Below are 16,144 nucleotides of genomic sequence, written 5' to 3'. Positions count from 1 at the left end.
ATTTTATTCTCTGCTCTGTAAGTTGTGGGTAATATTTTTTTTACCTCAGTCACAAAAGAGGAAGAAAATCAGTTTTTTGGTTTCTTCTTCAAAGGTGACACATGTTGGTTGTGACAACTTGCAGCTCGGGTTTAATGTGAGAGATCAGAGGTCGTTGTGGGATCAGATTGGCTTTGTCTGAGTCTGAGTGTGCATCTTGTTGTAAGTAATTACATTTTTAAAAATCAGTGAGTAATAATTCAAAGCACTTGAGTGAAGCTATAGATGTCTTTTGCACTTTAAATCATCATTTAACACTGCGGCAGTGACTTTTCACACATCCTTCACACCTTCAGGGTAAAGCATACATCACTGCCACAACAGTGGAGATGCACAAAGTGTTGTAGGACTTTGAATGTGCTGACTGAAGCTGCACAAGCTGTTAAAATGAACTTCTTCTGCTCTTCATGGGCACATGACATCGTTCCTCCCCCATGGTTGTTTTTCATCAGAAGTCACATTCAATCACACAAGTGTTCCGCACTTCAGTTCAGCAGGTGGTGGTAATGCACCTAAGAGTCATTTGCCAACTGTCATAAAAAAAAGTGATAAAAAAAAGTGATGAAGAAGATATCACAAGTTATTGTGAAATTTCAATTCTCTGTAATCTTTTCCTATAAACGGCAAGTGTGTGGTTTTACGTTCTGGTCAAATTGTCCAGAGTGTGTGTTTTGAAGATAAGGATTAAAAATCAGTTAAATCTGTCGTTATAGAGGTGTTCTCCCACGTTATAGAGTACATACAGGACTCAGTATATACAGGAATCATATGAAGGAAGTAAAATCACAGGAATGGTGTAATATCAAAGTCTTCATTTAAAACTTTTGGGGCTAGAATTCCCATTTTGTATATCCGAATAGGTTCATGTTTTAAAAACATGGAGTTATTATCTTCCCCTCTGTGTGGTAGTTTAAGAGTTTGATACCTACAATGGAGAAATTGGTAATGCTGCTTGCCCCACTTTAGTTTAAATACTCCAGATCTGCATTGGCAGAAAACAGGGATGTTTGGAAACAATCCAACCGCTTGCTGATTTGGTCTTTTCTGTCACACTGAAGCCTTTACTGATTCGTCAGGCTCCTATACACCAGTGTAAAATGCAACATGGATCCTCAATTACCAGCATTGGTGACCCTGTTATCTTTGCTAACAGCTGTTTTTAAACTCTCCATTTTAAAATGATACTGTTTCGATGCATTGAAAATGAGCTATTATTCCTGTGTTCAACGGGACCCACAAACCCAGTGGACATGAGGGGTCACATGATGTGTTTTCAGGTGTGTTAGTATCGACAGGGATTAAAATTGATAATGAGCCAAAAATGTTGTTTGAAAACTGTTTAAACTAAAACATGGTAGTCTGGATGAAGCCTAAGTGTAGAGGTGTTGTGTTTTGCCTTAGAAAATTGTACAGCCACTAGGCTGGATGTTATCTTGTTTATGATGTTACTAAGGTGTTCTGCACTGTGAGTTTTTGAAGATCTGGTGGTTTTACCTATGTCTACATAGACATTTTAACCAAGAGATGACATTGGCTGTGGAACATGCAATTATTAATTTCCAGAGGGAATCGAAATAAGAATATGTGAGTGTCACAGAGGGGAAAGATCTGCACTGACCAGCATGTTGTGCACTTTGGGACTTGTTGGGACTTTTGTATATCACACAATGATTTTTTTGAATGGCTGTTTTTGAGTCAAAATATGCCAATGGTCTTTAATTGCACTCTCACAAACAAAGTTCAACAGACTGAGGCTGAAGAAACGTTCACGTCCCCGGTTACACAGTCTGACACCTGCTGATTCACACAGCTGAGCATGAGGAAGTCTTATTAACTGCCTGGTCTCTTATCGTTGCAATGTTTTGGAACAACAAAACCTCAAAAACAACCGATTCTTGGAATAATCTCACTTGTTTCGACCTCTTGTGAAAAAAGGGCCTACTGGGATCCACAAAACTCAACTGCACCTTACCACAGGAATCACAAACCCTATCTGTATTTTTGGGGGTCGGACCAGAGAAGACTCTGTCTCTGACGCCCCACCCGTGCTGTGTGCAGTCTTCCCTTTTTGGTCTTGTGGTTTGAACTCCACCGAGCGTCCTTTTCTGGTCTCATTGTGAGACCAGAAAAGTGTCAGGTTCAAGGGTGTGATTGAGGTTTGAACGTGTGTGCATGTGTTTGTCTCTAAAGTCTGCAGATGTCTTCAGTGAGGAGAGTAAACATCACATGGGCTGTTTTAACTGTTACAGCTAACAAGCTGCCTCATCCCCAGGGCCCCAGGAGGAAATCAAGTACAAATTACACTGTCTTGTGTTTCCTCTGACATCTGTCATTTTGCTCCCCCGCCACACTCGCAGTGTACGCCATCATCCTGCTTTTTTAGCTGTGGAGCTCTGGTCTGTGAATCCTGAACGTGCAGTAGCTCACAACTGCTCATATCAATGGGTATTCAATAAGTGAAATTTGTTCTGCTGCTGCGTTGGACGTTTAGTCTCCAGTGTAGCCACTTTTGTCTCTGCCGATGGGTTTGCATGATGCTGAAATATGTCTTCACCTCCCTCCACCTGTTCTACTGTGCTTCTTTTTTTTAACCCGATATCTTCTCTGCCAACAGAAAGAAGAAGGGAAGGTCCAAGTCCATCTGAACCACACAGACTCGAGCCAGTACATCCGTGACCTCAAAGACCAGATATCTGAACTAAAACATGAGGTGAGAAGAAAACATGTATCAAAAAGAAGCATCACAATCAGTACTAATCAGGACAGCAGAGTTTTTATCTTGTGGAGATTCAGATTTTGTTGTTGCCGTTTCTTTGATGTAGAGTTTCACAAGACCGACAACATTCCCTCAGATATGGTTTTGCTTTGAAGCAAACAGATTAGTAGAAGTGTTAACTACACCCAGAGACTTCCTGTGTGGAGCTCACAAGGCACACCTCTTGTAAATACCCTCACAGATAGTGTGTACAGATGTTACTACAAGTGGCGTTCAGCAGGTTTGTCACAGCGTGGAGCTAAGATACATAACAAAGTGTACAACTACAATTTGAGCTCAAATGTGATTACTTTTCTTTTAAATTGTGTTTATAAGATGTTATATATGCTGTCCTTTTTGCCACACTTGTTTCCAATTATGTATATTATGATTTGTGTTTGGTTTTTGGATCTTGTGACTAAAATTGAGCTTTGAACTTAGCATTTCCAAACTTCTCAGTTTTAGAGGCTGGAAAACTCTGGACGGCAGGTGTAAACAGAGCAGCAGTGATGTGATTTAACACCAAAACACAGTAGTGTGGACATGACCTTAAACTCTTGGGGGGTTGGTTTATTAGAGGGATGGCAGTCGAATTCTGTTGCACACAGGAGGAGTAAGGTGACCCCTCCTTAAAGTGGTCCCTCAGTTTGCCCATCGATCAACACACCTCAGCTCCCAGGGACCACTCCCTGAAAAGAAACTAATGAACAATAATAATAATCGTTAGTATTATGGTTGTGGAAAATATCACAATAATAACGTCATAACGAATCAGAGGCATTTAGATATCAACAATCGACAGTCAAGTGAATGGAAAAGTGCTCTGAGATATACTGTATGTATAAATAATACATATTAAATCCTATAAAATGAATCTGACAATAGGTAATGTTAAAGCTCTGTTCTTCCAAACCAACTTTTCTTATTGTCGACTGAAAGATTACTGATGAACTCAACTGACATCAGAGCAGTGAATCTCCACTTCAGAACATCTGGTGTCATTGGTTGAACATCTGTCCTCTAATAAGCACATTCCACTCATTGATGGCTGAGAAGCTGATGCTTCTTTGTTATCCGGTTTTTAAATAATACAATCAGCAGATCTTTTTTTTACAGGAACAATATCACATTATAACATTGATCAGCTTCACTCAAAACAAGCCAGAATAAAAACACTTGACCACAAGTGTTTGGGAACTGTGGTTGAATTGAGATTGAGAACACTTTATAAAGGCAGAGCTGTCATTTCCCCTCTCACATGGTTTTGCTTTGTGGCTGTCAAGGGTTAAGTGGCCTTCTATGAATCATGCTAAGTGCTACCTCAAGTGTTTTTCGGTGAGCAAACATGAAAGTTGAGAGTACCACCGCCCTCCTCCCTCACAGTCTGCATTAAAACCTGTGTTATATTGCTGGAAAATTTTTACTGCTGTCAGACAGATGTTGATCACGTCATGATTTCCTTTTTTTTTGCATGGCAGCAGCAGGAAGTGTAGACAGGTGCAGGTAAACAGGCTTCTTTTTGTTATTCTGTGTACTGTGCTCTGAACTGGCCTCTGAATGCATCTCTTCCTACATGTCTGTCTGTTGCATGGCAGGCCCCGTCAGGTGAGTTGGTACAGATGTGCCATGTGCCCTTGTTTTGGCCCTTAACCACATTGATATGTAGCCCCCACTGCAGCCCTCAACTTTTTGTCTCATTCGTAGCGAGGGTGGTGAGCTCTGTTTGGAATGAGTGGTGAAGAGGTTAACCCAAAGTCCCACCTTACACGTGCTGAAGCTTTTTGATGTGATTTGCAAAGCTTGTATGAATACACAGCTCAAATCTTTCCACGGTTTGTGAAAGTTTGTCTGTGAGTGCGAGAATAATGATCACATTTCTCCGCAGTGGAGAAACAAAAAACACCCACAGCAACTGCAGTTCAGTCATTTTAAAGTGTGATTTCACCCACCAGCCACAAAATGCAAAGTAGACAATGTACTTGAAAATGATTTGGACAAACCACATAAAGACATACATATTTTATTATTTTTTAGACCAAAAATACCTTGTGAAAGAAGACAATCTTAGTTAGTTTAATAAACATCGGGTCAACTTTCCACCTTTGATAAACAGAGCACAACCACTTCCCTAAACCGTTTCATAAGACACATTCAGGACTGTCTCCCAGACAAAGCCAACCAATGAAGAGGAAATTATTAACAGCTTTGTCCCAAATCCATATTACTGATGTACGTTTATAATATGAAGTGCATTCACACTGGAGTTGTGACAAAATAAAGCATAAGCACCAGAGATGTCAGCATGAACACACAGAGTAAAGGTCTTTGCACACCAAGTCCGTAGTTTCCTGCCTTTTTTCGCCTCTGTCAACCTTGTTACAGAAAGGTGTGTGTGTGCGAGCGAGCGAGCGAGCAAGAGAGTGCGTGCATGTGTGCGTTTTTTCTCAACTGTAGACATCCTGTCAGCTGCTGTTTGGGATTGGATGGACCCAATTTTTTCGTTTTTCAAAAAGTGAGAGGACACAAAATCATTGTCACTGCTCGACTCCATTTTATCTCCTACTGCAAATTTTTGGAACTAATAAAATAATGAAATGCATCGGACGCAGTGTGTAAGGTTTCTGGGTGAGAGGATTTTTATTGGATGATACATTTTAAAAAAGCATTTGAAAAATATGCACTTGGTGTGCAAAGTCTTAATTCACAGCTGAGGAAAAACATTCAAGCTAATTGGATACAAATACTTTATTATAAGATGCCTTTTATTATGTGTATAAAAATATTAAACAATAAAAATGAGAAATATAAGACTGTATACTTTTTGTTGATGCATTAAATATATTTTTGGAACCGAGAAATGGAACAGGGGCTTGCTCCTGTCCATTCCACACGTCGAGCTGGTATTGCAGTACCTCCAGGAACGGTGCACTAGCACAGTAGATGGCGGTAATGCACCTTGACGTTGGTTACCACCAACAAAATAAACAACGAAGAAGTAGACTGTATGCTATTGTTATGGTGTATGGAACTGGGACTCAGCTCATTATTTCCCTGTGGTTTTTAAATGAATTGCTGCCTGCATGTCTGATTTATGAACAACACCCTATTCAGTTTGTGTCAGTGATACAAATTCAGTATCACTGACTGTCACACATTTGAATGTATTGTCTTGTATAGTTTGTTCACAACATACGTGTGTCTGTTGACTGACTATAAGTCTCTTTTGCATTGCTCCTAACACTCTCCGTCCTTCCTCCCACAGATCTGCTGCTTGAAAGGAAAGAGGGGTTTGGCCAATCAGCCCAGTTTTGATGGCATCCACATTGTCAGTCACTATGTCGGGGACAACGAGTCTTACCAGTCTTCAGATGAAGATGGAGTCAAGGCACCCAACCTCCAGGTGTCCCAGCAGCGGAGCAGTGGCCGCATCAAACTGCTCCCCAACCTCGGGGACACCGACAGCGAGGAGGACGAGGAGGAGGAGGAGGAGGAGGACGGGGAGGCCCTGCGGCTCTCTGTGCCTCCGAGCGGCAGCCACAAGTCCACCAGCGTGTGACGAACACCCTTTGGCTGCCAGAGTCGGGACATGGGCTGTCAGCACCCACCCAGGAGGAGCTGGGGAGGGGGGTTTCAACAGCTGCCTCAGAGGACAAGTCTGGATGTGGAGTTCTGAATTTCAGAGAGGAAATGCATCATCATTTCATATCATGAGAATCACACAAATGGATTTAGTTTTTCTTCATTTACCTCCTTTTGTTGTAGTTTTTGTTAACTTCTTGAGGGCAGCAAACACCTGACTGCCGGCAGATCATCAACCTGGAGGATGAAATAAAGTTGAACGTATGAAACTCGAGTGGGACATGGAAATCAGACGGGTGGGGGGGTCTGTCTGTCTGTCTGTCTGTCACCCACCCCTAACACCCCCTCACTTTTGACTGTCGGTACAACACAGAGAGAGAGACTGTGCAATAAAAACATTTTATGCTCCACTACACACTTCATCCAATGTATTTTTATACTTTTAAAGCATTTTATAAATGAACATCAAAAATGTATCAATGCCGTTACTACTAAGTGTCCGTCATGCAGAGGCAGGATTGTGTGTGAGTGTGTGTTTGTACATTCATTAAGTCAGACATCAAAGTCTGAGACCACGCTCCTAATGGAATGAATGAGACAGTGGTTTCAGATTTGTTTGGATCCCACTCTTCACATATAAAATATATGCGTATCTATTGTCTGTATGAACTTGGTCAGAGCCTGGTATCAAACCTGTGTCCTCCAGAGTCGACCTGAGGGTAACGATGACTGTTCAGGCCTTGGCACACACCGCATGCCTTTCACTAGAAGCTGGTGTATCACAAGCTCAGTGTGTCATCTGCATACATGTAGATATGTAAATGTGTACCATGGTTGTTGTTTTTTGTTTTCAATACCTTTTGAACTTGAACATATGTATCTATTGCATATCTGACTTTTAGAATATATTGTACAACTCAGAAAAAAAGGGACAGAGAAAAAGAATAAGTGACCTCACTCGACTTGCTGATCATAAAAAAACATAAGAGGACAGATTCATTTCCTAATGACTGTTGCTATTAAACCGAGTTCTCTGAAAGCATTGCAACTGTACTTTCAGAATGAGCCCCCGCACTAAGCAGAAAAGAGCACATCACCTGACGTGTCACACAAGTAATGTCTTTCATGTTTTTTTTTTCTGTGTCACAAATTTGCAAAGAAATGGTGTAAGGGAACTCGAAATGGGAGACACTCTATAACACAATCTGGAGATTAATCAGGAGTTGTACCTGACTGTTGTCATCCACGGGTCAATTCTACTCCACTTTCAAAGACCTGCATGTGTATGACCCTGAATTTCTCTGAATGTCCTCGTGGAACACTCACTCCTGTGAGTCTGAGACTGTGGCGATGGGTTGGTGAGAATCACGTTCCTCTGACGGTCAAGTTACCCTGCGTCATCTGAGGGACCGGAACACTTTATGGCACTTTTGACTCTGCAGTAAGAACACATGGGGCAACACTATGGAGAAGTCGGCGCACTCTGGAGACTTACATGAGATTGTTGTATGTGTGTGTGTTTATGCATGTGAGTGCGAGCGAGAGACGAGTTCATAATAAAATGTTTGACTAAGCCGTGGCCTGATGTGTTTTCATGTTGAGAGCTGTAACCTGAGTGTGTGAGCAGGCGTCAGTAGTTTGTGTGGGACATTTGCTCTCTGCTCTGTCTTCCTCTGTTCAGATTGTCTCAGGAAGTGATTTCTCGCGGTTTTCAGAACTCAGCCTCATCTTCTAATCATTTCATGCAGAAAACCACATTTTAAATGCACAGTCCTCGTCGGGCACTTACCCACTAAAAGATTAACCAGGTTTGTATTATAACTACTGATGATTAACTAGGACAGCCAGGTTGTGATGGCCAGTATACTGTGGTGTTATATTTTAAAATTGCAGTGATTGATTGTGCATGAAGTGAAAGTCAGTTACAGTTAAGTCAAATGTTGACAAGCTGCTTAGAAAAACCTCAACATTTTATCCTTGTACCAGTGAATTGGACGTGAGATTTGATGTGATGATTTCAAACAAAGTCCTCAACATTTAAGCACGACTGCATGTTACTGTTACAGTTTTAAAAAATGTGCAAACGCATTAAATAATTTAAGAACAAATGTGGGAGGAGTTGAATCATTTAGTGTTTTCACATACAAGGAGGTTTAGAAAAATTGTAAAATAAAAAAAAATTGTAAAAATTATCTTGAAAGCAAAATTGAAATTATTCATTTGCATATGCAAAGTATTTAAATAAATTAATTTAAGCTGTTCAACACACATGATAAAAACAAACAGTATTTGGTTTCTGCACAACTACTACTTGAATTATGATTATGATTATAATTGTATGATTATTTTATGATTATTAACATTGTTTTGTACTGAACTCTTTACCTTCGCGGCAGGATGACAGTTATTTATTACGCACAGAGGCCACACTGTGTCGGCCCATCGCTCTCCTCCTCCAGGCAGCAGCAGCAGCAGCAGCTCGGGGCCTGTCGCTGCACCCTCCACTTTTGTCGGCTCTGGCTTCATATCTTCACCGACACGTTGTCCGGATGCAGCGGCCGTGCTGCGTCTAATCGAGCCGGGACATGTGGCGCTTTGATTTCCTGTTCTCGATCCACTGATACGAAAACCTAGAATCTTAAAATCCAGGTGAATACTTAATTTCTGAATACTGATTGATCATTATAGCAGTCACTCCATCACTGTTACCTGGGGGCTCATGTATAGCACCTGCAGGGGTAAAAGGCACCAGGACGCACGGCTCGACCCTTTATTTCTTTGTTCCGTGCGTAATGAAACTCAACATCCTGGGTAATGTGCGTTCCGAGCGCACAGAGAGCGGCCTGTCTCTGTGACCGGCTTCTTCCTTCTGAGTATAATACCCGCGGGCGTCTAACGGCGAGTGTCTGTCACTTAATGACTGAGTGTGCGCGGGCTCACTGAGCAGCTTGACTCCAAACGTTGTCATGCGTTGACCCCTGGATATCACGATGAGCATTTCTCGTCATTGTTGCCAAAGAATTGCAACTATTTTTTGTGCTTGCATGGGAAAATGTCTCATCTTTATTAAGAAGAAGATACATTGCACTATGTGCTGAGTGCAGGACCTCAGTGAGACCCCCCGGGGTGCGCCTCCGCGTTTCCTCTCCCCCTGCCCCCTCTCCAAAGATTGAGCAAAGCACTGATAAAAAAGAGCGTGTATCACTTCTCCTGATTGCCACAGGCTCCTCTGCAGACACGAGTCTGATGCGGGGCAGGGGGTGGGATAAACACTGCAGGAAGAAAAAGTCCCTTACATTCACACTTATTGTCTTTATTTAGAGATTCTTGAAACCAAAGCAGAGCAGAGGGCGCTGTGCCACGTCACAGGCCTGCGAGGTTTCAAATCCGCTCCTGAAATGAGTGGACCTGCTTTTAGGGGCTGGAAGGGGGGGGGAGGGGGGAGGGGGTGAAGTCGCCCCCGTTGCAAACTGTTTTCCTGTCACCTGTAAACAACACTATGGTATAGATGGGGGGGGGGGCACCTGTCTGCCCGGGCAACACCTGGCGCACGGGGAGGGGCGTGGCTGCAGGCGCATGCTCCGTGCGTCAGGTTGAACGGTTCAAAACACTCCGGCCCCCCCCCCCGCACACATACCCCCGGCAGCAGCAGCAGCGGAGACCAGATCAAGTGTGAGCAGAGTTGAGAGCGAGCAGCGGCGGGCGCAGTGACGGGAGTCCTCTCTGCGGCTGGAACCTCATCATCACATCAGTCACAGCAGAGATGCCTCGCTCCTTCTTGGTGAAGAGTAAGAGGGCGCACAGTTACCACCAGCCCCGCTCCTTAGAGGACGACTACAGCAGGCTGGACTCCATCCTGGCGCATATATGCTCAGGTATGTGCACTGTCGTGTCTGCCTTCAAGTCATCCTAAAAGTTATTTTATTTTAACATTTGTTATGACGAAAATACGTTTTTATTTAAAAAAAAAAAAACAATTGCAAATATTTTACAGGATAATTATTAAGGTGAAAAGTTTATTTAGAATCTCGCAGGAGTGGAAAGCTTCAGTTTATTCATAAATGGTAAATTGTCTGTTTTTATCAAGCGCTCGATGACAGTTTTTTATACAGGCCTTATATAGGCTGTTAAATAAATATATTTTCTTAAAATTGTCGAATATCTAATTATTTTACTGAACAAAATGAAGATGGAAAACTCGTGTTTACATAGTTGGCACAGAGATTTTCTACAAACGAAAAAACGTAATCATTGTTCATATTTCTTATTTTCTATTTGATCACCGTCGTTTTTCTATGATCTAATTACAGGTTATTTCTGATTATAGGTTATTTCTAAATATAAGTTGATGATTAACCTTTGCGTCATTTTCCACATCGAATGAGCTCATTGGTTTCGAGCGATAATTTTCACGTTGATGCCATTATATGAATGCATTTTTAAACAGAGTTAAATAAAATAAAAACATGGCTTTACTTCCGTGCCTGACTCTCCGCTGTGGGTCTTCTCAGAGGCGGATAAACTCCCCGGTGACGCCGACATGACGGTGGACAGTTACGGGCTCTCTCCGGACTCCCCCCTGGCCGACGCCGCCGACTTCTGCCCCAAGTCCCCGCTGAGCTGCTCCGGCAGTCTGTGCGGTCCCTCCCCGGACTACGAAGACTTCTGGAGGCCCCCGTCTCCCTCTGCATCGCCAGGTACCGACACACAGCACTGCTACCCTGCTGCACTGATGCAGCCTGCAGCAGAGAAACAAGGCGATCATCTCTCTATGTTAGTTCTGAAGGTCCATGCAAGAATACTGTTATTCTGTTGTTATTATTATTATTCTGCTATTATCTTTGGATTAATAAGATTAAGAATATTATTATTTTTTGCATATAAATATGATAAATAATATTATCTTATAATCCTTTATTAATCCCACAATGGAGACATTTGCAATATTACAAGGATAATACAAATATGAAGAATACACTGTATTAAACTGGGAAACTATATGTGCAGTGTGAGATGTTGAATTGATTGCACATTAACCATTGCATGATAATACTTCTGTGAGAATAATACAACAGAATATATGGGTGAGATGACTGTACACAGTTTACCTATAGATGTTGCCCCTCTATAACTAATGAACCAATTGCTTATGTAATATCACAGCAGTCCACTTGTTTATATATAAAACGTTCAGTCAAATGTCCCGGTGCTCACTGGTCTGCACATCTCCTCTATTAATCATGTGCTGTTCCTTGGTTTCTTCAACCCTCACCTGGGGATTCTGGGAGAGGACATTGTATGACATCGCGCACATCAGCCTCGTCCTGTGGGGCCCTGGAAATGGCCCCCTCCCTTTAGCCATGTCAATGCTTTCATTCAATTTTAATGCTCACCCCGACCCCCCTGTCCCCTCCATCCTTCCCTTTTCAGTGGACTCGGACAAATCTCTGTCCCCCCTTGTGGACGAGACCCAGCCCTTCACCGTGCCTTTCCGGCCGTACGCCTGGAGCAGCTACCAGGGGCCCGGGCTGAGGCCCTTGATGCAGCAGAATCCCCACCACCGACCCGGCCTGGAGTTGGACAGGGGCGCGGCGGCGATTGCCTTCTACGGGGATCCGGGTGCGCACTCGGGGCTGTACTCGGAGCGGGTCCTGGGTGAGGAGTCGTACGGGGAATACAGGAGACACGCCGCCGCCGCTGCCGCAGCCGCCGCGCTGCTGTTTCCTGACGGAGGCTTACACGGAAAAGCGCACGGTGCCAAGCCCCCGTCTGAGCTGCTGTGTCCCAGCCTCATCCTGAACGGTGCCTACAAGTGCGTCAAGTGCAGTAAGGTGAGCATGGGGCGGCCCGGGTTGCGCTGCACTGTGTTGCGTATCCAATAAAGCAGCAAATAAAACGATCCTTTAACTTTTTTGTCCTCCAGGTGTTTTCCACTCCGCACGGTCTAGAAGTCCACGTCCGGAGGTCGCACAGCGGCACCAGACCGTTTGCGTGCGAACTGTGCGGCAAAACCTTCGGGCACGCAGTGAGCCTGGAGCAGCACAAAGCCGTGCATTCTCAGGTAGCCACCCACCCTCTGCGCCCACATTTGATCTCTCTTCTTCCTGTCAGGAAGGTCGCTGCGTCGGTATCACGTTTCAAATCTCGCATCATGTTTCTAACTTTACTTTTATCAGGAGAGAAGCTTCGACTGTAAAATCTGCGGCAAGAGCTTTAAGAGGTCGTCCACTCTGTCCACGCACCTGCTCATCCACACCGACACGCGGCCGTACCCGTGTCAGTACTGCGGCAAGAGGTTCCACCAGAAGTCCGACATGAAGAAGCACACGTTCATCCACACAGGTGAGTGGAAGAAAAACTAATCCGTAAAAAAATCTGAAAGAAGTGAGAAGTTTACTAACTGTGTGTGTGTTCGTGTGTGTTCTCTACTCAGGCGAGAAGCCGCACAAATGTCAGGTGTGTGGGAAAGCGTTCAGCCAGAGCTCCAACCTCATTACGCACAGCAGGAAACACACGGGCTACAAACCGTTCGGCTGCGACCTGTGCGGCAAAGGTTTCCAGAGGAAGGTGGACCTGAGGAGACACAAGGAGACGCAGCACGGACTGAAGTGAAGGAGACACTTTGTCCTGTCATGGTCTGACAACACACAGAAAGACATTTTACGCAGAGAGACATTTTACGCAAAGACATTTAAATCCCAAATGGCTCTGTTTGAGGACATTGCTTGGATTAAGGATCACCATGATCCTTTATTAAAATCCTTAAATGTGAAAATTACAATGAGAATATATTTAATATTTTTTTTCTATTTATTATATCAAAGAAAACATCAAATAAACAAACAGGGGTTTTTAGTGTGAAGACATAAGCAACACTAAACTTCAGGCTGCTGCCAGGCCCAGAGAAAAGCTGTGACTGTCACACGATGAATAAAAACCCATAATGTATGATGTGTTTGATATTGGAATCACATTAAGTCTCCACACCTTAATGAAGACAACAAGAAGAGGAGAGGTGAAATCTGCGCTTCTCCAAAGCACAGAGGGATTTTTTTTTCTCGCTTGGGACAAATGCGGGCAAAACAGCCTCCTCACACTGTGGGATTTTATAAACAGGAAGGTTACTGCCCTTATATATCTCTAATTTTATTTTCATTTTTGCACAGTTTCATTCAGAATAAATGATTGGTCATTTACAAAATAAAAGCATCACAGTTTGCCCCAGCAAGTGTGATTTTCTTTTCAAATTTAAACTGTTAAATGTCCAATTATCTAAATGTTTAATGATATGAATTAATTGATTCATAATTTGCTTAGATTTAATCTTCCACCCACAAAGTAAAAATCTACAAGCTGTGGTAAGGTGTTTTGTTTTCATGGTGTTTGTGTGGAAACCAAAGGGCCGGGACACTTCACCGCCCTGCTGCTGTGATTGTGGCTGCCCAGAGGCAACTGTTTGTTTTGCCCACTGCAGCCCTGTGTTTGGACCTTAAACAGTGTGAGCTGATTTAATCGTTAACAAAACACTTAAACCCTCATGGCTGTTTAAAAAGGAAAAGAAAACAGCAACGACTTTTGGCAGAAAACTGGCAGAGAGGCTCCACATACAGCAGCTGTGATCCTCTTTGCAGCACTCAGCTTGAACCTGTGAAGTTAAAAACCAAGCCAGAAATATTGTTGTCATCCAAAACCTGAACTTTAACAGCCAACACATTACAACGTTAGCTTACTACCACCTTAAGAACATATCAAGGATTTAAGGATTTATGTCTCAGCAGGATTTGAAGAAAACTTGTCCATGTATTTATCTTAAGCCGACTTGACCTGACTGGATCATATCACTCCATCAGTCCAGTTCTGAGATCTTTACACTTGGCTCCCTGTCTGTCAAAGAATTAAATCCTGCTGTTGGTTTATAGAGCACTGAATGGTTTAGGGCCAAAATATATTTCTGACCTCCTGTTACATTACATTATCTGGAACAGGCCTGCTCTCTGTCGCCACAGTTAAAACTAGACATGAAGAAGCAGCATCAGTTTCACTTCACATTTGTGGAGAAGCTCCCACGGATCTCAGTTCTTTGAAATCAATGCTGTAAACCCTCCTGTTTGGAAAATCAACCAATTTTAATTCTTACACTGCACTTTCACTCTTTTATTTCTAATTGTATCTATCCATTTTTCATTCTCTGTAAGTTAAGCTTTCAATTTCTTTTTAAATGTTTATTTTTTGTTTTATCTTGCTTTTACATTTGTCATGACACCTTTTATATTTTATGTAAAAACAAATATGTGCTTTACAAATGAACTTGCCTTTAATGTCATGAGATATTCATTTAAAAACAGAAATCTTTGGGTGGATTACAGGACATCAGAATGTGTAGTTTTTAACCATCAGGTCACAAGAAATGCTATTGCTATACTGTCAATAAATATAGTTACAGCAAATTAAAGAAACACATTAATATAGGTGTCCTTGTTGTGGACACAGTATATATATATATATATATATATATATATACATACAAATAGGTGTGGATGTGACTTCCATTCAGTCAGTATCAGATGACAATAAACCATAAACATGACAACATTAACTCATGAGAAATGTATTTCTCCATCACTTTGATGCTAAAGTTAAAGTGTCCTCTTAATTCTTCTGTAATGCCAACGAGAGAGAAACAATCAGTTAGTTTTCTTCCCTCAACATTGATTGAAATCACTGACTCACAAGGATTTTCTCTGCCTCACTTCCTCTCTAAATCGTACAACATCCCGGCCTGCAAAAATACTGAATATTTTAAACCCCAGGATAAAGTGACGGCGGGGAACAGGAAGAGGGAAGCTCATTTACAGCAAAGCTTCACTGGAGCAGTGCACAATGGCTTGACAGGGCCCAGAGTCAGTCACGTCATTTACTCTCTTTAAACGGAAATAAAAACGTCATCGGCAACAGCCCCACTTTCCCAAATTAGCTGTTAAGAAAAAAAGCAGTGCAGCTTTAACAGAGCCACTCATGTAACAGGAATTTCTTTGTGTTTTGGATTTTTATTTAGCACGGATAAAAAAATGAAAAAAAGGCAAATGATCATAAACAGTGCAGGGGGAGCCTGAAACCCCACCATATCATTTAAAATTCACAAAATCAGATAAAGTTAAAGATGTGCAGAAAATAACATGACAACCCATGAGAGCCAACTATTTAACAATAACATGTACAGCCCAATAAAAACCAAAAATCTACACTAATATCAATACAAAAGCAAAAAATGTGTGTATGTGATGTGGACAAGTGTGCAGATGCATTCAGAGTCTGTGTGTGTGTGTGTGTGTGTGTGTTGTTGGTGTGTGTGATTTTATAAATGTGCATTAACATTAGCTCAAAGACAATGACTGAGGCCCAATCCCATTTCACCCCTTCTCCCTACCCCTTAGCCCTTCCTCTCCGTTTTTCACGTTCATGTGTAGGCGTAGTGTGTCCTGATTCTTGTTTGGGATGGAAGGGTAGGGCCAAGTGTTTGGGCTGTGCAGTCCTCCATTTTTCAGACCGACACTTCAAACTGAGGGATATGATAATTTCCCAGAATGCCTTGCGAATCACAGGCAAGATGGGAGAGGGACTCACAAATGTAGTATTTTCTCCATTAATAATGATTTTAAAATTAAAATAATAATTGTAATATCTTAGTATAATATCGTTTCAGTGCATTATGGTCATTTTTTTTCAGAACAACCTTAAAAAAAAATCAGCATGCCAGCACTTGATTTAACC

The 16,144-nt window shown here is 42.3% G+C and overlaps 2 protein-coding genes and 1 pseudogene across 8 annotated transcripts in view; all 3 read left to right on the top strand.

Moving 5' to 3' along the window:
* evi5b (ecotropic viral integration site 5b) overlaps positions 1 to 7,946 on the top strand; it is a 35,569-nt gene extending 27,623 nt beyond the window's left edge. For 6 of the 7 annotated variants that reach the window (XM_069522532.1, XM_020080655.2, XM_069522533.1 and 3 more), the window contains 2 exons: positions 2,654 to 2,749; positions 6,057 to 7,946. In XM_069522532.1, the coding sequence (XP_069378633.1) occupies positions 2,654 to 2,749; positions 6,057 to 6,350 (390 nt within the window). In that variant the 3' untranslated portion in view covers positions 6,351 to 7,946. Of the gene's footprint in view, positions 1 to 2,653; positions 2,750 to 4,272; positions 4,298 to 6,056 lie in introns of all 7 variants that reach the window. The other variant, XM_069522534.1, reaches the window with a different exon arrangement.
* Positions 5,609 to 5,728, top strand: LOC138407328 (U2 spliceosomal RNA; annotated as a pseudogene).
* Positions 7,947 to 9,977: 2,031 nt separating the features above from the next.
* gfi1ab (growth factor independent 1A transcription repressor b) lies at positions 9,978 to 14,969 on the top strand. Its single transcript, XM_020080662.2, has 6 exons — positions 9,978 to 10,248; positions 10,885 to 11,070; positions 11,804 to 12,204; positions 12,297 to 12,434; positions 12,550 to 12,715; positions 12,807 to 14,969. Exons 1-6 carry the CDS (start codon positions 10,137 to 10,139, stop codon positions 12,983 to 12,985), a joined length of 1,182 nt encoding a protein of 393 aa, XP_019936221.2. The 5' UTR covers positions 9,978 to 10,136; the 3' UTR covers positions 12,986 to 14,969.
* The last annotated feature ends 1,175 nt before the right edge of the window (positions 14,970 to 16,144 follow it).

This window comes from Paralichthys olivaceus, chromosome 3 (genome assembly GCF_024713975.1).
Source record: "Paralichthys olivaceus isolate ysfri-2021 chromosome 3, ASM2471397v2, whole genome shotgun sequence".
Taxonomy (NCBI): domain Eukaryota; kingdom Metazoa; phylum Chordata; class Actinopteri; order Pleuronectiformes; family Paralichthyidae; genus Paralichthys; species Paralichthys olivaceus.
The sequence above is the reverse complement of the archived record's forward strand: the minus strand, read 5'-3'. Positions and strand labels throughout refer to the sequence as shown.

Excerpts from the sequence above, each read along its gene's own strand:
- gfi1ab (XM_020080662.2), top strand. The coding sequence starts at position 10,137 with ATGCCTCGCTCCTTCTTGGTGAAGAGTAAGAGGGCGCACAGTTACCAC. Across the intron at positions 12,205-12,296 it reads AGTGCGTCAAGTGCAGTAAG|GTGTTTTCCACTCCGCACGG; the intron begins GTGAGCATGGGG and ends TTTGTCCTCCAG. Across the intron at positions 12,435-12,549 it reads ACAAAGCCGTGCATTCTCAG|GAGAGAAGCTTCGACTGTAA; the intron begins GTAGCCACCCAC and ends TACTTTTATCAG.